At 48.7% G+C, this 20,739-nt stretch overlaps 1 protein-coding gene across 3 annotated transcripts in view; it reads right to left on the bottom strand.

Moving 5' to 3' along the window:
* Positions 1-2,932: 2,932 nt before the first annotated feature.
* The window catches only part of DENND2D (DENN domain containing 2D), a 31,394-nt gene continuing 13,587 nt past the window's right edge, over positions 2,933-20,739 (bottom strand). Inside the window, exons 5-12 of one of the 3 annotated variants that reach the window (XM_067531467.1) lie at positions 20,538-20,615; positions 19,995-20,135; positions 15,370-15,518; positions 12,494-12,671; positions 11,631-11,672; positions 10,801-10,891; positions 7,863-8,102; positions 2,933-3,481 (exon numbers count right to left, since the gene is read on the bottom strand). In XM_067531467.1, the coding sequence (XP_067387568.1) occupies positions 3,420-3,481; positions 7,863-8,102; positions 10,801-10,891; positions 11,631-11,672; positions 12,494-12,671; positions 15,370-15,518; positions 19,995-20,135; positions 20,538-20,615 (981 nt within the window). In that variant the 3' untranslated portion in view covers positions 2,933-3,419. Of the gene's footprint in view, positions 3,482-5,924; positions 6,144-7,171; positions 7,397-7,862; positions 8,103-10,800; positions 10,892-11,630; positions 11,673-12,493; positions 12,672-15,369; positions 15,519-19,994; positions 20,136-20,537; positions 20,616-20,739 lie in introns of those variants that run through there. The other 2 variants (XM_067531465.1, XM_067531464.1) reach the window with 2 other exon arrangements.

The raw sequence follows: 20,739 nt of genomic DNA, 5'->3' as shown, positions 1-20,739 counted from the left end.
CATAACAACTTTGCTTCTCAGGGACAAAGGTTAGATTTGTAGGTGCTGAGGAGACAGCCTTCTCCATAGATGGTCCATGACCATGGAATTCCCTCCCACAAGAGAACGGACTGACCAAAGTCTTACCACATTCAGGAAGAAGTATTAGCGCTACCTCTTCACCATCACAGAGACAGGAAAGAGGAGAAAAAAACCCTCTGTGTAAGAGTTCTTGGCTCTTGGCCATCTGTAATTCTTATAAAGCATTCAAGAGTACCACAGTGGAGACAGAGTAAAGATTCAGCCTAGATCCAGAACTGCCCAACTCTGTTAGCCAGGATATAAAGTAGATATGTAGTCCACACACATACACACAGCCCCTACCCCCCTAAAACTAACTCTTACAATATTACCCATACCCTAGCAGTCAAGCCTGCAAATACAAAAATAACATCATTCAGATAGCTAATGCATCTGAAACATTTTGAGGGTGACAACTGTATGGGAAGGGGAAAAAACCCAGGGATTTTCATTTACACAGAGATGGTCAGAGAGAACCATCAGCTAGGGCATCTACTGTGTGCGCCAAAGCTCTCTCGCTTATGCCAGGCTTGCTGTTTAGCTGGCCTCTGGGCAGCAGATGGTCCCTTCATCATATGTGGCATAATGGGGTCCCAAGAGCCAGCACTATGCCATGGAGGGAGGAGGGCCACTGTCAGAGTTTAAGGCTGGAAGGGACCACTAGATCAGCCACTCTGCCCTCCTGCACATCACAGGCCACCAGTCCAACCCAGCAACCGCACCTAAACCCCACCACTAAAATGAGGCCAAAGTATTGCAGTCATCTCCATGGCAGCACCTGGAAACAGGAGGTTCTCTCTCATGCGGGAAAGAGCATCATGCAATTGCATCCCAGAGATCAGACATCAGAAAGAGGAACAGCGCCATGGGAATGGGATAGACCGTGCAGTGGTTCTCAAACTTCATTACACCACGACCCCCTTCTGACAACAAAAGTTACTACATGACCCTGGGTGGGTGGGGAGGGGAGCAGGAGTCCCGCCTCCCTGGGCAGGTAGTGGGAGCGGAAGCCCGAGACCTACCACCCCGGGCTGAAGCCTTATGGCTTCAATCAGGGGTGATGTGGTCCAGACTTTGGATTCAGCCCCATGCCTCAGCGAGTGTAATGCTGGCCCTGGTGACCCCATTAAAATGGAGTCGCGATCCACTTTGGGATTCTGACCCACAGTTTGAGAACCTCTGTGAGCAGGTAAGTAAAAAGAGAACCCAGAGGAGGCTGAGTTTTGCTATCAAAGCAAGGATTCAAAGTCTTTGTTACATCAGATCATGGTGCATCTCCTGTCCCCCAACCCAACTGCAGCACATAAATGCATTTTATGAGACTTTTTATGTAAATCCCATAATTAGATCTTAAAATAAATAAAAATAAGTCCTTTAAGAAATTTAGCAGTCAGTTTCAGATTTGTTTGTCCTTAATGTTCTTGCTTACCGGATAACACCAAACTTCCCACAGAGTTAAAACTCACGGAAATCGTCTACATTTGAAGAAATCTTTTTAGGTTTAATGGTCATTTCTTGCAGCTATTCTTCATAACTTTCTTCAGCGGCTGCAGCGAACTACACCTGCCTCACAGAACTGAGCAACGAGCTATCCTCACAATGGCTGCCATCTCCCGTTTTTCTCCCTCTCTCTACTATCTGTCAGCACAGAAGGTCGCCATCTTCCCTAAGAACAATTTGGTTTCACTCTCATCGGTTAGAAATGGGAGGTGGTGGTCATTTTGAAAAAGGGGATTTATTCCAGGGGTTTCTCTGAAGAAGATTTAACATGCCAGTGTTTGCTCACAGATAAAACTTATGAAAAATAAGGGGGGCAAAAAGAAACGATTAATCCTAAATAATTATTTTCTGAAAAAACTCTCCATTGCACCAGCTCTACACAACAGGGAGAAATGTTGGGGAGGGGAGAGAGGAGAACAATGGGGTCCTGGGCCAGGACTGGGGGTGCTAAGTGCTACTGTAATATACTTAATAAATAATATACAGTGCCTAGCACAGGAAGGGCCTGGTCTGTGACTGAGGCGCCTAGCTGCTACCATAATATACCTAATAAATAGTGTACACGACAAGCACAAAGGGGCATGTTCCATGAGCGAGACTCCTAGGCATTACAAACAACACACATCTAAGCAAGCTCTACGGTCTAAAGGTGGCAGACATTTGAGGCATCATTGAGTAAATTCCCAAAATTCACACAGTGTTTTCAGAGTGCAGCAAGTTCTCCCATCTGTGCAACCACCCCAGCACTTGCAGGAGTGAGGTGTCTGGCTTTATCCAGATACTTGCCCCCTCTCTGGGGCCAGTCAAAATTTGCAGGCAGTGCTAACTTGGACTCTGGTACCACGCTCCCTGTAAGAATGCACTAAAGAAAGTAGGAGAGACGGGCAGGCATAATTTAGCTCTAAATCTGTTAGAAACATAAGCTCGATGCAGTCGCTGAAAGATGAACTGAGAAAGAGTTTTAAAATGCAGCATCCAAAGCAGGAAAGAAGAATACAGCTTTTCAGGAATGCATGCACCACTGAATTTTAACAATGCTGGCTCCCTACTCTGAGCTGCCGATTTCCCATATCCCCCACTATGGCGCAAATCCCCCACAGCCTCTAGAAACGGAGCTAGAGCAAACAAGCAAAGTCACTCCAAACCGCAGTTTGCACTCCCCTTCACACTGTCTATTTTGGGCTTACTGTTCTCATCCAGGCCTAAGCCAACAGGTGACTCTGAGGAAGTCTCAGCAAAATCTGCGGAGTCGTTTCTAGCGCATGCAAGACTGGAGCAACGAATCCGTTCTCTACGAAAAGAAAATGAAGCCACCTTGTTGTTAACGGGAGCCCTTCAGGAATACACACTGAATAGAACGTCTCTCAACTAGAACATTTCGATTTTTTTTTTAATAAGAATTAGAAATCTTTCTTACGAATACATTTTCTCTCAACAATTATTCTACATTCTTTGCCACTATACAGCAAGCAGACAATCCTGCCTCAATTTCACTCTACTGCTATGTGAGGTCCATGATTGTCTTCCGATAGGAACTCAGCCATTTGGCTAAGAACTGCAGCTTGGTCCGTGGTGTCAGTTGGCCTGGAAAAGAGCCATGTTTGCTAGCTATGTAGGAGAGAGGCGTCTAGTGCAGTCATGCCCTGAGAAAGAAGAGACTGAGCAGGAACTGACATCCTCTGTTAACCAGGCATCTTATCATTCAGACGACAAGGGGCAAGGTTCCAGAGATGCTCAGAGCCAGCAAAGCACGGGACTCTCTGCCTTTCAGTGAGACGCTGATCCACTCTGGACAGAATATTGTTGCAAGCAGATACCTGCCCAATCCCAGCCGGGCTCTTCTCTTTCAGAACAGTACTTCAGGAATTTCTCCTTTGTTTCTTTTGTTCTTGATATTCAGTTACTTTCTGCTGGAAATAGCCTGTGGAAAACAAAAGCTGGATCAGTCATACACTACACAGGTGTTTCATCAACAATTGAGATCACTGGCTGGTTTCTGTTTTGTAACAACATGCTACAGTGGGCTGCAGAAGCAGAGATCAGCCCACCAAACCCCATAAGAACCAGTGATCAAAGCAGAGAACCTGAAGGTGGACCAGGAGAGACGGAACTATGGTCATATTGTCCACATACATATTTCTGGCGCACCAATTGCCATGGGCTTTAGATGCTAAAGGAGACAAAAAGGCAGGGATGGAGGGGGTGGGGGTGGAACATCTCTAATATCGGGAATAGAATCTGATGGTTCTTGTCAATCTGCATCGGAAGGCACCAGATCAGCAGCATTGGATCCAAATCTATTTGCACCTTGACCAGCGATAGGCTGAAGCTGAACCAGCAGTGCAAACATCACAAATATTGCGGATAAAATGGTACCGGATCCAAACTGAAGCCAGACACAAGTTTATGAAAAGACCACGTCCGTTTACCCTGCTAGAAACTAAACAAAACCCTACCCTTCCCCCAGCCCACTGGAAACTGGGTCTGAACCGCAGTGGGTTTGGTTGTAAGTTTTTGACTCTCAGGTTTCATCTCTGTTTAAAGTGATTAATGTTTGTATTTCTTACCCATCTCTCCCCTTGCTCCCATGGGCAGGCAAAGTGCATGAAGCTACAAGACACCCCAAAGGTGACAGATATCACGACCAGACAGAAACCTCTCTGTGGTTAAGACTGCAACACAACAAGTCTTCTGCTGCAAGGATCGTTTTGACCCCTTTCTTCCCCCCCACCACCATTGCATTCTGGGTATGGGGAAAAAAACCCTGAAAATGTATCATGGGATTTGTGGCCAAAGGAGAATTTTTTTGCCAAACGAGAAGCAAATTGGAGAAGCAATTTGTATCTTGGGAAAAAACGGGGGAATCTTTAATGCTTTTCAGACATTTCATCTCAGAGATGGTTTGACCTAGAACTGGCACATTTGTTTCATTCAAAGGCCCTTGATAAGATTACAGGCAAAGCTCCCACTGATTTCTATGGTGCAAGACCAAGCCCTTTGGCCCAGATCCTCAAAGATGTTTAGGATTAATGGAAATTAGGAGCCTAAATCCTTTTGAGGGTTTGGACCTTTATGCCATGGGCTGGGGACCAGTAGAAAGTTCACATCTCTCTCCCACAGAGCCTCAAACCCAGGCATTCATCCAGGTTCTTATACCATGCCCATCCCTTCAGCATCTGAACCCAACAGGCTGAGAGATTCAAGGACCAGTGGGGGAGGGAAAGAGAAGCAGCAGGACTCACACACCACATTCATTTTTCACACACACGGACAGTGTCATCAACAAAGTTCCTAGGTGGTGAGAAATGGGTTATAGACTCCAGAGATGGAAGAGACCTCAGGGTCCATCCAGTCCATCCCGTAATAGAAGACCATTTGCCACTTACTGGTATTTGGTCCAGTCTCTAAGATTTAAAGAGATCAAATGTCGGGGGCTTCTCTTGGCAGAGTCTTTCACAGCACCATACTGCTATCAAGAGGTTTATTCATGAACGTATCTAATTCCTCAGAGACTACAAGGTCAGAAGGGACCATTATGATCATCTGGTCTGACCTCCTGCACAATGCAGGCCACAGAACTTCACCCACCCGCTCTTGTAATAGACCCCTAACCTGAGACTGTTATGGAAGTTCTCAAATAATGATTTAAAGACTTCAAGGTACAGAGAATCCACCAGCAAGAGACCTATGCCCCATGCTGCAGAGAAAGGTGAAAAACCTTTTTAAGCCCCATTATAGTTTTGGCCTTCACACAATATCCCCTGGCAATGAGTTCCACCTGATAGGGATGTTTAGGTTAACTTCTTTAATCTCCTCTAGTTACACCCCTTTATATTGTGCTGAACAATGTCTCGGCCCTTCTTTTTTAGTTATGGCTAAGACCACCCCTAGCTCAGCTGAGTTATTGCTATTATGTGACTATTGTCATGTCCATCCATTTGGCATTTATAATGTACCAGGCTGCTGGTCTTTTAGGGGTGTGGGGTGGGCTTCACCTTGCCTGGGAGAGCTCAGCCACCCTCCCAGCTGTTCCTGATAAACTGGGGATTAAATGGCAGGGTCAATTTGTTAGGTAGATGAGGGGAAGAATTCCAGAGAAGAAGCCCTGAGGGTCGGCAGGCCAGGAAGAGCTGGGCATCCAGGGAGAAAGCCTGGGAAGAATTCTGCAGAGCCTGGGAGGAAGGCGAAGAATCTGAAGAGAGCTGAGCCCAGGGAGGGTGGCAAATCTTACATTTCATTGTGTTATGGACTTCAGGAGAGCAATGGGTGGAGCAGAAGATCTTGTGTTCGTTACCTTTAATTGGTTGGACATTATTGGTTTGGGACACTGGATACCCTGGAAGGGGGCAGAACATAAGAACGGCCTGTGATAGTGTCCATGCCACACAAGGCTTGACGGGGCTAAGGTGGGTTAATTAACTGCACCTGGAGGAGGAGCCAGGGAACAGGGATGAATTAGAGACAAGGTTCAGCTGGGCAGGAACAGGAGGGATCTGTATAAAGCCCAGCAGCTGAGAGCAGAAATGGGCTGCAGGGAGTAGTTGCCGTTACTCCCTGGGAGGAGGGAGTTTGGGCTGGCAAACCTAGAGGGTGGGAGAGAACCAGAGAGGTAGGAATGGCTCTTTTCCGATTCTAATATAATCTCAAGGGTACATCTACACTGCAATAAAGGACCTGTGTGTGGCTGCAGCTGGCTTGGGTTGTGGGGCTAAAAACTGCAGCGTTGACCTTCAGGTGCATGTAGGAGCCCAGGCTCTGAAACCCCACAGAGGGAGTGGGTCTCAAAGCCCGGGCTCCAGCCTGAGCCTGAATGTCCATGCTGCAATTTTTAGCCCTGCAGCCCAAGTCAGTTAACTCAGGTGCTGGGAATCGGAGCTGCAGGGTTTTTGTTGCAGTGTAGACATGCTGGCTCATTCTTAGGGTGAGAGAGTAGTCACCACACCAGCCCGTTGGAGCCAGAAGGGAGCAGAGAACAGTCACTGCGATGCTGGGTCTTACTGTGAGGGGACACCCCCAGGGCAGTGAGTCCGGCATTACTGATGCAGCTTATAAATGCATGGATGGACTAGAGGCCTATTTATCTTTCCCATACCATAGGGTAAGAACGGTAGCTAGGAGTCTAGTGGATCTGCAGAAGGGGTGTTGAATGTCACCTGTTTGACCAGTGAGTTGTGTAGGGATATGGAGCTGCTATGTAATCTAAGAATATGGACATGGAATGGAATCATGGTTAGTACCTGGGGCCTGCAGCCCAAGACCCAGTCTGAGAGTGGGAGAATCGTGTGATTCCACCCTGAGAAAGGTAACTGCTTGAGGCTGGGAGTGGGGGAAACATACTCAAAGAGAGCAGGGGTGTGTGAGGGGGGGATCAGAGGTGTAGCTAGCTCAGCAACTGTGAGATGTTGTTGAAATTCGTCTTGAAAGTGGCAACAACAATAATACCTAGCTCTTACACAGCCCATTTTACAGATAGGAAGACTGAGGCAGGGAGCAGTGACACAACTTGCCCAAGGTCAGCCAGAAATCCAGTGGCAGGGCTGGGAATAGAACCACGGTCTCCTGAATCCCAGTCCAGTGCTCCATCTACTAGGCCATGCTGCTTTACTTAGACCTTATGGGCGGGAGGGGTCAGGGAATACACTGTAGAGAAGAGATTACACAAGGAGCACTTTGCGCTAGTGCTTTCCTCCTTGCCCTTTGGCTGTTTTCAGTATAAACGCAGGCAGGATTCTGGAGTCTGCAATTACCTCCTCCATCCAAGGGCTGCAGTGACACAAGAGACTGTAACTTCTCAAGAAAGTCGGCTTTGCAACCAGTCCAGGTGCCTCTGCTTCCGCTGATGCATTGTAGATAGAGGTTGTTGGGGAAACTGATGACTACTGCTCCTTGTACCCTCTCCTCTAACAGCAACCCTCTCCCTCTCCCGTTGGCTGTGTTTTCAGGAGCAGTCGCACACACATTTGCATCTCATTTGCACAAGCAAATATGCAAATGAGTCCTGCTCCCTGTAGTCCAAACAAACCAAAGAGCACTCTCCAGGGATCCACCAGACCGATAAGGACCTGACTATTTTGGAAGCACTTTGCATCACTAGCCAACAGGCAGCTGCTTCCTGAATGCCAGGACAGTAGCAGAGAGTAGGGCAGAGTGACCAATTGTTCTGATTTTATAGGGACAGTCCTGATATTTGGGGCTTTGTCTTATATAGGTGCCTATTACCTCCCACCCCCTCTCCCGATTTTTCACACTTGCTATCTGGTCAGCCTGGAGCAGGGAAGGGGGGAGGAGATGGGGCAATTTACCTTCTTGGGTTATCCTGCTCCTTTCTGCTTCCTGGATAAATAGGGAAAACATCTGAGTCCTCACAAATCTTTTCAGAAATTTGCGGTAGGACCGGGAGGTGATGGCTCTGTAGAACGCCTTCTCTTGAAAGGAGCCCTGCCCGCTCTTATTCCACTTGAAGTGCGCTGTATAATGGCCAACGGTTTTGATGAAGAATTGCATGAAGGAGTTGGAGACGTGGGCGTTCACTTGTTCGGATGCTGGGAAGGAAATAGACGTATAGTTTGGGTATGGGGGCTGGTGTTCACATGACCTAACTCATGATCTGGGCACCTCACAATCTTAATGCTCCCAGCCCCTCTGCGAGGCAGGGCAGGGTTGGGTTATCATCCCCGCTGTACAGATGGGAAACTGAGGCACAGATTCTTAGCGGTATTTACACTCCTAACTTCCTTTGAGGTTCTGGGCTGAAGTGACATGCCCAAAGATCACCCCAGTCTGTGAAGGGGCAGGGGCTTGAAGCCAAGTCTCCCAGGTCCTAGGCCAGTGCCCTGACCACTGGGCCATCCTGCCTCTTTTCTCTTCTCTCTGTGACATAGTCTGAGACTATGCCCAATCCCCCTGCTCTTCAATTCAAAAGCAGCTGTAACCTCTGAACTTGTGTGAGGCCCCATTCCCAAACCCAGCCATGGCATGGGAGAAAATCCAGGCAGTCCCATTCACTAGGGAGCCGGCAGGAGTATAAACTGAATCATTGCCCAGCACCAATCTGGTATTTAAGTGCCCAGTCCAACGGATAATTACTCCTGACCTCTATACTTAGATTTCTTATAACACTTTGCTTCCAAAGAACTCAAAGCCTTGTGTACCCGTTAAAGGAATTGCATCTACCACCTTAAAATGTGAAGTTCACCAGCCTCCAGAGAGGATAGATGGAGGGTGTCGTATGCTGACCAAATTCATATGCTGTGTTCATGTCAGAAACAACTGCCATCTCCTTCAGACATTAAAATCCAATTTCTTGGTATTAAATCATTAAAGAGTTGTAACAACCACTAGCATGTGGTACTGCCCTTCAGAGATAGGTCTGGATGGAGGACTCCACCTGCTTCATTAGCACGTATAATCTGTAGTGGCAGAAGGATGTCTAGCCATCGAGATCCCCCAGATCCAGATTTCATGGAGGGATATTTAGGGTCATTGGCTCTCCATTTTGCCAAGACAAAAATATCAAAAGCCTTCTGGATTTTTTGCTTCCCTCCTTAATGATGGATTATTTCTCTGCCCTGACTGGTCTTCACAATCCCATATGGTTGTGGAATTTAGGGAGGAAGATGCTCAGCTCAGAATCTGGCTATTATAGTGGCACTACCAGAACTGGCAGGTGATGGTTACAATGCATTACTATTCTGAAAGGTGATGTGGTAAAAATCCCATGTTTATTTTGTCCCAATGACTCCAGATCACATGCGCTCAAGCTAGCGGTAGGAAGGCTGTTGGGTTTTTAAATATATATATATATATATATATATATATATATACATACACACACACACAACACCCAATCCTGCAAACTCAGCCTGGCATCTGAGAGTCAAGCTGGGCTCTTTCCATTTCACCCATCACCACCGATAACGAAAACTGGAATTTAGTCAGACTAGAATCCAGCTTCCTCTCCCAGAGCTGTGCTGGCTCTGCAGAGCTAACAATAGGAAGGATTTATTTCCTTCAATGAAATCATCAGCGCCAACTCCGCTGCACACACTAAAAAGGTGCTATAACCACAATAGCTATTCTGACAATAACTGCGCTTTAGTACCCTGCAGAGCAGAAACAAGGTACTGTGCCTGCTAGCTGGTGATTGTGGGTGATAAAGGCGAGCACATCACAACCTGCAGATCGAAAGTGTCTGCTGTCAAGATTAACACATCTAAACAAGGGAAGGCATCAGCTGCTTTTGTGATGTTTCCAGTTCAGATTATAACCACTGTTGACTCCCGTGTAGTTCAATTATTTGGATGGAAGACTTCTTATTTCTTCACTGACTCGTTCCTATTTGTGTGATACTGAGAGAGAGAAATTCTGGCAAATTGGTAACAAAGAAAGAGATGGAGAATAGGGCGCCTGTTTTTTCCCAGTTGGAAAGAACTATGGGAGTCATCAGCCATTAATATATTGTGCACATCCAGGGTCAAGGATGTGGGAGGTGAACTTTGAAGGAGAGGTGCTAAGTACCCATCAGTTCAAACAGCTGTTCTCATCGCCTCCTCTCCCAGTTATTAGTCTAAGGTTGGATCCTCACTATAAAAAAAAAAACAACCTGCAAAGACAGAGCACCACTGAAATGCAGGTAAAATGCAGCCTCCTCTGGGGTGAGGAGCTGCAGCTAATCAGAGCATATCACAGAAGGTTTGGGGGAAGAAAACATTTGGATAAGGACAACAAAGTAAACCCCAAGCATAGCTATGTGCCTTGGGATCCTTGGCAGTTCAGAGCTGGTCTTTCAAGTGTTGTACTGAAGATATATCGGGGCAGATTCTGAGCTGGTGTGAATTGTCACAACTCCACTGGAGTCAATGTGGAGCGGAAGCTGATGGAGCAACGGCAATTTACACACCATAAGCTGCAAAAACCTCAGTCTTTTTCTACCTCTGAAGCGTGAAGGGCTGAGGTGTCCTGCAGAGGTTGAGCTTGGGGTACGAGGGACTATTCCAATCCTGCTGCTTACACCACTTAGCTATTCTCTCTAAACTAGCAGCTTGCTCTCCGCGTGCATGTGAGTCTAAAGCATAGAGACGTGTTTGCTGGAGCTGAGAGGGCAGTGTAGGAAATTAGGTCCCGGATTCTTAGCCCACTGGCCCGAGGATGGCTGTTTAGCCTGGGACCCTGGCAGCATTTTGTGGGACATTCACAGATCCTCCACTGTGCGGGGCACCAAAGAAAGGACACTCTGCTTACTCTGTATGTTGTTGTTGCTGTTTTGCGTCTTTAAGGAAGTCAGCATCTCGTTCTGCAGCTTGGCAGGTAAGATGTCTCCTTCATCGCCGACCTGAAAGAGGATGGATTGATGTAAACACACCCAGCTCTTGCAAACCAGGGAAGCCTGAGACAGTTGGTTTTGCAGGGAAGAAGGTTTTGAAGGGTGAGAGAGGATTCTAGCTCGCTGAATCACTTTCTGAGCGTACCTTCAGGACCAAAGCTTCCCGGAATGAACACATCTCCCCACCATATCCTCTGTGACACATGCTTTAATGCAGAGATGTACAGTCTGCATTACCATAGTCTCTGGGGTTCTCACTGGCTATCACTAGAAGCCATCGCCTATCCATTTTTATCCCACAGGATGTTGGAGAGAGACCATCTGCAGGGTGAATTGATACCTCCGTTTCTGACACAGCCTCTCCTCCTCTATCCGTAAGGAGAAAGAGGTGATGCAACAGCCGGAAAAAATCATTTGCACTAAACTGCCGTTGGTCTCTCCCTGCAGGGCAGTGCCAGGGTGTTTTTAAAACAGGAACACGCTAACGTTACAGTGTGCTCTGTAGGCTCAGGCAAGAGTCCCTGCCCCACTCAACGTGCAGAGCGTAAATAATAATAAGGGGTGAGTGACAACTACTGAAAATCCAGGATTAAGGCGGCAACAGAGGCTCAGCAAGACTTGTGAAAATGCTCCACAGGAGACAGCCCGAAAGATGACCGCGTACATTTCAAGCACCTGCAGCTAGCGACGGCCGGGGGGGAGGGGAGGGGAGAGGGGGCGCAGTGTGCGTCACACCAGGGACACCTACCGATTTTAAGAACTCCCCTTCACACAAGTCAACCAGCAGCACCTAAAAAATAACAGACAGCATCCAGTGTTAGCCAGGTGGCGCTGCATGGCCACTTCTGAGCAGTAGTGGTTTAAGAGAATGCATTTAAAAAAAACCCAGTCGTCTGTGCCCCACGTCAATTTAAAAAAGCTCTGCGCTGCACCTGATGACTAATTGGCTTTAGGTCACTACAATGGGAAAAGCTCCCCCCCACCCCTCCAGACTTCCTGTCTGGTGAAAGAGGGGCAGCAGTGCCTGGCACCGGGGACCGAAGGGAGCAGGGAAACGAAAAGGAGAATCGGAGCCTTTCACGCTAGATCAGTCACGGGTTCCAATCCAGCCCAGACGGAAAGTAGTTCCTGTGCCATGTCCCTGGGGAGGCTTATGTGAAATGAGTTCAGGAGTCTCAGCCCAAATCCCGGTGGAGAGATGGCCACAGCATCACTCTCAGTGCTGCCTGGGAAAGGGCCAGGAGCGAGCCAGGCTGGAAACTCTGGCAGAAGAAGTGTTCTCCCTTCCCATGAGCAGTGAGACACTCTGGGCAAAACTGACTACAGGGTGAGCCGAGAGCCAGGGATGCCCCGTTTTCCCCAGGGGATCCACTCTGAGGCCCTTGCCCAGCTAGAGGGGAGGAGGTGATAGCAGCATCCCATCTGGCCTACGGAGCAGCAGGGTGGAATCAGCTCATGTTTCTTTCTGGGCCTTTCTCGTCCCGAGACTGGGATGGAGACATAATCCAGGCCTGCTACGGGATGGATATAACAATCAAGGGGCACGAACTGCTAAACATTCATTTTCCAGCCCCTCTGCTGCCCCAGCACAGAGATCCCCTCAGACTGTACCTCCTCCATGGGCTGATCTAGAACCTGCTCCAGGCAGCGCTTCTGGACTCCAACCATGAAGGGGGTAGGGCAGCAGACGGTATCGATCAAGCATTCCGGAACCACGGGGATGTAAGTGTGCGCCCAGGAGAAGGGGTAGAGAAGAGCTGCCACGGCATGGATGCACTGGGACAGGACGCTGCCGAATAAATAAGGGTTCTGGTTACTAAATGGATTTGGCAACTGGCTGGCTAGCATGTTAGGCTTTGGGTAACATTGTCAAGAGCATCTGAGGTGCACAGGATACTAAGTCTCAGCGACTCCCAAGGAGACACAGGTTCCTAAAAAGAGGTGGGTGCTTTTTTTTTTTTTCCAATAGTTTATAGAGCCAGAAGGGACCATTGTGGTCACCTAGTCTGACCTCCCGCATAACACAAGCCAGAGAACTGCCCTGAACTAATTCCTGTTTGAACTAGAGCCGATCTTTTAGAAAATACATCCAGTCTTGATTTAAAATTTGCCAGTGATGGAGAACCCACCACCGCCTTTGGTGAACTGTTCCAATGATTTAGGATCCTCACTGTTAAAAAATGTGAGCCTTATTCCTAATCTGAATTTGTCTCGCTTCAGTTTCCAGCCATTGGATCTTGTTATGCCTTTGTCTTTTAGACTGAAGAGCCCAGTATCCAAGTTTTGTTTCCCTTATTGGTACTGATCAAATCATTCCTGCACTTCTCTTGGTTAAGTTAAATAGATTTGAGTTCCAGGAGCTCAATTCTAGCCCGGTCTCTGGCTGTTTTGGAGATGTCTCCCCTTGTCACATGCCATGTGTTGCCAACTCTTGGGATTTCATCATAAATCAACGTTTGGTGTTCTTAAATCCCCTGCTCCTGGAGTCAGGCGATTACATCAGAATCTCAGCTTTCTTTTTAAAAAAAAAATCTAAAGAAAAGTAAGTTTCTAGCTCTGTGGCTGTGGAGAAAAGTTTGAAAACACGCCCCCTTAAAGGCTCAAAAGAAAAAAAAATTCCCCAATTTTTTTTTTTTTTTAAACAAAATCTCATTTTTAATTCAATCCCACGATTTTGGGGGTTAAAGCCTCACAGGTTTTGACACCATGGGGCTGGCCATGCCACACTGCCACCAATGCTCTCAGTGGCAGGGTACCACCATCACATGGTGCTTCCAGATTTGCTATTTTGGTACAAAAAGTGTTCCCGACTAGAAAACAATACACTGAGTTTCAGACTAAACACCCCTGGAGAGAAGAGGAAATCCGCTTCCCTCAGCAGGGGACCCAACAAGCTAGACTGCCATCACACCGCACAACTAGCCTTCCCCTACTCCTCAGCACAAACACCAGCAGTTTGTCTTTTCCACTAAACCTCATTCTCTTTCACTCTAACACAAAACCCTAACATGACCTCAGCAGGGTTAAGGCAAAATAACCTCCCAAATGCAAGCAATGTGGGACAGTCATATATGCTGCTCTGTTGATACGAAAGCTGTTAAGGTTTTGAGTTAATAATAATCAGACTTAGCTCTTTTCATCAGTAGCCTTCAAAGGAGGGCAGTCGCAATATCCCCATTTTGCAGATGGGGAAACTGAGGCACAGGGAGACGAAATTACTTGCCCAAAGGTCACCCAAGCAAGCAGGTGGCAGAGCTGGGAACACAACCCAGGTCTCTTGAGGCCTGATCTGGTGCTCTACTCACAAAGCATGTGCCTGAGGAGACTGGGGAACGCATTGGTTTTTGGCATATGTTGGAAGTGGAAGCTTTCGGGAGTGCTGGAGTGTGTTATCAACAGTACTGTGGGTAATATGACAGTGAAAAGGCATGCATAAGTCTACCCCCTTCACTCCTTATTTTTATGCTTTTAAAGCTTAACCCTCTCTAGAAATAGTTATTGTTTGCTAATTTTAAAGAGAGGATCCTTCTGCAGGGGGTCAGTGCAGGCATTTTTCTTCCTAGAGGCTGAAGAGTGAAAGTCTCTGGTGGTTGAGATGAAATCAGAGACACCCTGCTAATCAGTCGGAATTAGGAAATCAAAGAGGGAGAGGAGAGATTTGAGTCGACTGGCTGTATAACCAGGAGAGTGAGTAACCTTTACACTTTGCTGATGTTAGCTGAAGAGCAGGACTTTCCTGGCTATCTGCCTCCCTGGGCCTGTCAGCTTAGTGGGAATGAACCTTTCGGGCTCAAGTGGTAACAGACCCTCGGATTCAGACTCCAGCTGTCTTGTTATTCCATCTTAAATAACAGCGCCACCTAGCTTTTATCTTGCACCGTTCATGCACAGATCTCAAAGCGCTCTGCAAAGGAGGGCAGGGTCATTTAGCCCATTTTACAGATGGAGAAACTGAGGGACAGAAGGGAAAGTGACTTGCCCAAGGCCATGCAGCTGGCCAGTGGCGGAGCCAGGTATAGAACCCATGTTCCCTGAGTCCCTGACCAGTGATCCATCCACTAGATCAGACTTCCATGCCTCATGAACCATCTGGGGTCAGTGACTCTTCACTTGCTCAGACTCCTTGGGGGCCGCTCCCAGAGTGGAAGGTTCTTGGCTTCTCTCTCCTCCCCTGCACCTAGGTTAAATTTATTCTGATTTTTATCTCCTGAACTAGGTGGGGCAAAACAAAAAATCAATCAGTACTCTCTGCACTGTGGGGATGGGGCTGCCCTCAGCCAGCTCCAACTACATCTAGCATGGAACAGAGATAGAGTAGGGGACCTTAAGACACATCATTTGACACTTGCGAATGCTTCTGCCCCCTTATGAATGAGGAGTGCAGCTGAGGGCACCTGCCGGCTGCATTCCAGGGCTGGGTGAGCTGCATGTGATCTGTACTCACGAGCTAAGAGAACCAGTTCTCTGGTTAAATGCAGGATGCTCACCTGAGTTCCTCCGCCAGGAAGATGATCCGTCGCTCCAGAACCGCAGAGGCAAAGATCCAAAGGATCTTCTCCGGACTGAGAAGCTGCAGAAGGGCCTGAAACTCCACGTGTTCCAGCCGGGAGTCCAGGGGCCGTGTGAGTTCGATGAGCTGTTGGGAAGGAGAGAGGACACTTAGTGAGCTCACAAGTCACTAATTAATTCTATTAAAAGCAACATGCAGAAGGTTTCAAACATGCTGGGCTGGGCCCTGCCTGCTTCTATATAGTGGAGAAAGGAAGTAGCAAGAGTGTGTCATGGGTGTGGGTGGCTAAAAAGTATCTTTGCAATATTATGATTGGCTAGGATTATTTTTTGGTAGTAGTCAGCATGGGCCAGCCACTCCCAGGCATCGTCCCGCCCACAGAGTTCATTGTCTAACAGACCAAGGACGGGGGAAAGTGGTGCAAGGAATAAGGAGCATGGCCAAGGTGATAAGAGGCCCTTCATGACTGTCTCCTCCTTGGGGATGTGCTTCGATGCAAACCTCTAGCGCAAATGGGCACAGCTGCTGTTTGTACAGGTGCGGATGACTCCAGCTTGCCAGTGGGAGATCACCACCTCAGGCAAATCCTGGCTTTCCTGGTGTGCACCATACAGCTCTGCCACAGCGCTGAATCAGCACGAGTCCCCAGTGCGGACCAGTCCTTCGGTTCATAGCTGCTTTACTAACACCATGAATTCATAAGCCCCAGGAGCTTCTCATGGCAGGAGTGGGTCTACAGGAGGGATCTGAGGGCTCCAAGGGCAGTGGCCTCATGGAGCAGCTCAGGAAGGGCTTTCCGAGTGCAGGATGGAAAAACGGGCAGGGACGTCTGTAGGAGGAGCCCAGATATCTGGGGGGTCATGTCTGGCCTGCCCTGGTTTTGATGGAGGGTATCTTGTCGACACACAAACTGGTTTAACTAGAGCACTTTAAAAAACGCACCCTCAGTTAACCCAGTCCAAGATAGTATGTACATCAGGCCTTAGGGATTTGCATTGCGAGCCTCACTGAATGGGGGTGGCTGTTGAATCTTTAACAAAGATACCCTTTCTCCCAAGTGTCCATGAACCATTGGAGTGCATAGATTCCAAGGCCAGAAGGGACAACTCTGACCATCTACTCCGACCTGCTGCAGGATGCCAGCCAGAGAACTTCCCCCAGCAATTCCTGCACTGAGGCCAGTAACTTGTGGCTGAACTAGAGTGGGACATCCAATCTGGATGGCAAGACTCCATGTGATGGGGAATCCCCCACCCACGCAGGGATTATGTCACAATAACCTTCCTTGTTGAAAATTTGCATCCTCATTCCTGCTGTAATTTTTCTGACTTCCAGCAGTTGGACATTGATTTGCCTTTGTCTGCTAGCAGAGAGTCCTGAACTATCAGATTCTTTGCCCCGTGTAGGTACCTGTGCAATACGATCATGTTGCCACTTACACATCTCTTCCAAAGGACTACATTATACAGCTTAGAGACTGCCATGAAAGCAGAGGTAATGGAGTTGTTGCAAGATTCTGGAAATTACCATAGTTAAGGCGTAGATGGACGGTCCATTTGGAATGCTTGTTTCCAGACAGGCCTAACTTTCTCAATATCTTTTCCTGTTAGGCTGGTCAGACTTCATTCCAGCCACCATTTCATTCCTCCCACATGCCCCCAGATGAGGTCTCACAGCTATTTGGTGTCATTTTATTATGTGCCTTTGCCAGCCAGGTGAAATATCAAACCTTTCTCTCCGGCCTCAAGATCTCAGCCCTGGATTACTGATCCAGGAGAAGCCACATGCATTTGGAACAATCTCCTGCCACTCAGTGAAGGACAGTTCTCCATTTCCCTCTTTGTCCCGTTCATTGCCAGTTCCCAGCCTCGCTCTCCCTAGCAGCAGCTCCCTTCTCCACTGATAACGCTGGATAAGCAGCTAAGATGACTCTTTTGAAGAAAATGCTCCCAGCACCCCACTGTCTCTGCAGCTCTGTCAGCAGCCAAAGCATTAAGCAATAGGCAGAGTCTTTACACAATCGTAATCTACTTGCTGCAGAATCAGAAGAAGTTTCGTAATCCAGGAAGTTGGCAGAGAAGAACCTGTGTTAGAGAAAGCTGCCTGAACCAGCTCCTGCTCTCAGTTACAACCAGCACCCAAAGTGCAATGGGATGACGTGGCTGTAAAAGAGCTCAGACAATTCCCCGTTCTAAACAAACAAACAAAAATTGCTGCATCAGTGCACTGCAGATTCTATCCTCTCCGGTAAAAAATATGAACGCATTGTCTACACTAGGGGGTTTAGCCCTGGTAGTACACTGGCAGTGCACTTCAAACCAGGATAAACCACACCAGAGGAAGTCACGGTTCGTTGCCCCGGTGCAACCCCCACCCCGGTGCAGATGACACCTAAAGGCTTGTCTGTATTACAGGCTTGCACTGACAGGATTGAGTTATACAAATGCAAAGCCAACTGTACTGAATTAAGCTAGCGACAGATACCAGGCAAGGTTGGAAATGATCCCCATGCATCTGTATTAGGGTTTGTAACAGTTTAACTAGATAGACATCTAAAGTCTGTTTAGTTAAACAGGCACAATTTTCTTGTCTGAACCCAGGGTCTGTATCTAGCACTGGCAGCTGAGAAGAGCAGAGAAGCAACACCCTCTCTACACTCAGCAAAAATCAGTAGCTCTCAGAGAGGTGTGAATGGCCCATCCAAAGGGAGGCGTGACTGCTACAGTCTAATGAACACAGTTAGAAAGGCTTGATGCTGTTAACTCTTCCACCGCTGGCTGGTTTTGTAGAAAATGGAGCTAACTGCTTCCCTGTTGTTGAGCTCAGTGACACTTCCGAGCAAGGAGGGAGGCTGGAGGAGGAGGACTTCAGCCCCACCCCACATGGAAAGTTCACACTGCCTCTGATCAAAGGGGGAGTGAAAGTGAAGATGCTTCTGCTTCCCTGTCTGGAAAGCCCGAGCTGTTGCCCACCCAATGACCAAACTGCTGGGTCCCCACATCCCACAACTCAAATTAGGAGCAGTGAGTATAGAATTCTGGAAATCTGGACACACACTCAGATCAACTGAGTGGAATATAACGTTAAATAACATAAGGGTTTCTACACTGATTGTATGGGACTGTAGGGGGGAGCGGAACTAGGGGGGAACAGCGCAGGCTTTTAGGGGCAGTGCCGTGTAATTCCAGGGACCTGCCTCATGGGGCCTGAGATACACTGGTGTAATTCCACTGAAACCAGCTTTAATCCAGATTCACACCGGTGTCTCCAAAATCAGTCCGATGTCCTTTGATCTGACGCCAAACTCCCCAACTCCTCCTACCTTGGCAGGGTTTGCCCCTGTCACTGATGGCAATTGCTTACAAATTGTTCCTTCACACCCTCGTCTGCACCTGGCACGATTCTACTCCCCTTTCCCACCCTTCAGGCCAATCCACCAGCCCTGGGTCCCTGCCACATCCGCTTTCTCCCCGCAGCTCTCATGCTGCTGAGTGTCTCTATGGAACATCCACAGGACACACCCCTTTCCTCTACCATAGAGGTGTCCTCTCCTCCTCCAGCTCTGTCCCCTGCTTCGTGGACAGGCTTCACTCCTCTCCCCTGGGTGACTGTTAGTGCTTGGGGCTTGCCCAGAGTAAGCGGAGCGAGCTGTTCTAGGTGGCACTAGACGTCTAGCTCTGGCTGATGTCGGTAGGTGCCCAGCACCTCTGGAAATCAGGCCCAAAGTGTCTCAAACTGGGCTCCCAAAAATCAGTGGCCTCTTTGAATGCACAGCGGGGAACCTGTGGCTCCGGAGAGCCTCAGCAGCTCACCCAAGGCAATGCAGTCTGGAGGCTGCACAGAGACAGGTTGCAACAGCAGCTTTGAGAAGTGTGAATCGCCCCCCCCCCCCACTAGTATTAATGGCTGTAGTGCTTATATAGCCTTGCAGTAGGACCAACGCTGAGCACTTTGCTGATCATTACACCAGTTGTGCACCAGGCAGAGCCCATCTCACTGCACCTTCCGGCCACCTGGGAGAACCGGCCATAGCAGTCAGGCTGGACGGCTGGAATATGGAACATCCGACCGTCACTCACTCGCCCATAGATGGTAGCTCGGTCTCCAGGAGAGAACTGATTTAACTGCTGGCTCAGAGCCCAGCTTTAGCCCAAGATGGGCCGGAAAGGACTTGACATTGCTTCTGGCTCCACTGCAGGAGTTCCCATCGCCTGGCAACCAAGGGGGCATCGATCACCACTGGCAGGCCAGCTTGTTCCAGGGGTCGTTCCCTAACCTGTTTGGGCAGGAGTCAGGGAACGTTCCCAGGCAGCACAGCCTTGCTCTTCAGCTCAACCCCAGCTCATTGTCCGCCCTGATCTGTGACCTTCATTATTACCGCCCCAGCAGAGCACTCTAGGCAGCTGGAGACGTGACGAGTATTAGTAGAGATTGCAATGAGCAAAGCCTACCAAGCTCCGGCTGGCCAGACGGACAGACACACGCACCCAGAGCTAGCTGCTCCAGCATCTCCTCCTTTTAGGCCAGCTCCTAGAGCAGGAGAAGCAGGTCCTGCTGGACTACCAGCAGCAACCGAGCAGAGATTACTGAGTGGACACAAACCTCGGTTCCTGAATCAGGGATGAAGCTTTTAATGGTGACCGTTTTCCCTGGGGCTGGGAAGGGAGATTCGCGGAGGCCCTGCATGAAGGGGTAAATGACGGCCATGGAGATCTGCCGCCTCTTCTCCACTTCATCGAGGATCTACAGGAAGAAGAGACCCGTCAAACACAGCAAGGCAACGAATTCCCTGACAACCACCCCCTCCTGGGGGCACAGCAGCGGCTGGAACTGATTTATTGTCTTGGGTCCACATGCCTGAATAGATCTGGAAAGCTTCTCTGCCAAGGTTCTGCATTGCTCAGTCGCTTCATTGAGCAGCAGCCTCTCACATTGATCCTCAACACCGCAGACCCCCCTCCTCATCCATGGACAGGTGGCCTTCAGAGCCCCTGGCATCACCACATGCTCCCTCCGCAGAGGTCCTTCCCAGCACTGAACTGAGGGGGTGTGGGTGTAGATCAGACGGCAACAAGACCGGGACCTGGGCCGGGCATGGAAGCTGGTGTAGCGTTCTACACAGCACGTGACAATTGGCGTTCCTACCTTGGAGAACAATCCAAAGCAGCCCAGACAGCTGATGATGCAGAAGACTTCCGGAAGACGAGCGCCTCGGCCAGTAGGCTGAAAAAAGGATCAGCACGCAAAAGATTAACTTTACCCCCCAATCTCTTGCCCTCTATCAGGCACACCGAGCCAGGTACAGGGACCACCCTCGGGGCAGGGACGATAACAGCCCCATGCCCTC

This window comes from Emydura macquarii, unplaced genomic scaffold (genome assembly GCF_026122565.2).
Source record: "Emydura macquarii macquarii isolate MOO-44397 ecotype Brisbane River unplaced genomic scaffold, CSIRO-AGI_Emac_v2 contig_3220, whole genome shotgun sequence".
Classification (NCBI taxonomy): Eukaryota; Metazoa; Chordata; order Testudines; family Chelidae; genus Emydura; species Emydura macquarii.
The sequence above is the reverse complement of the archived record's forward strand: the minus strand, read 5'-3'. Positions and strand labels throughout refer to the sequence as shown.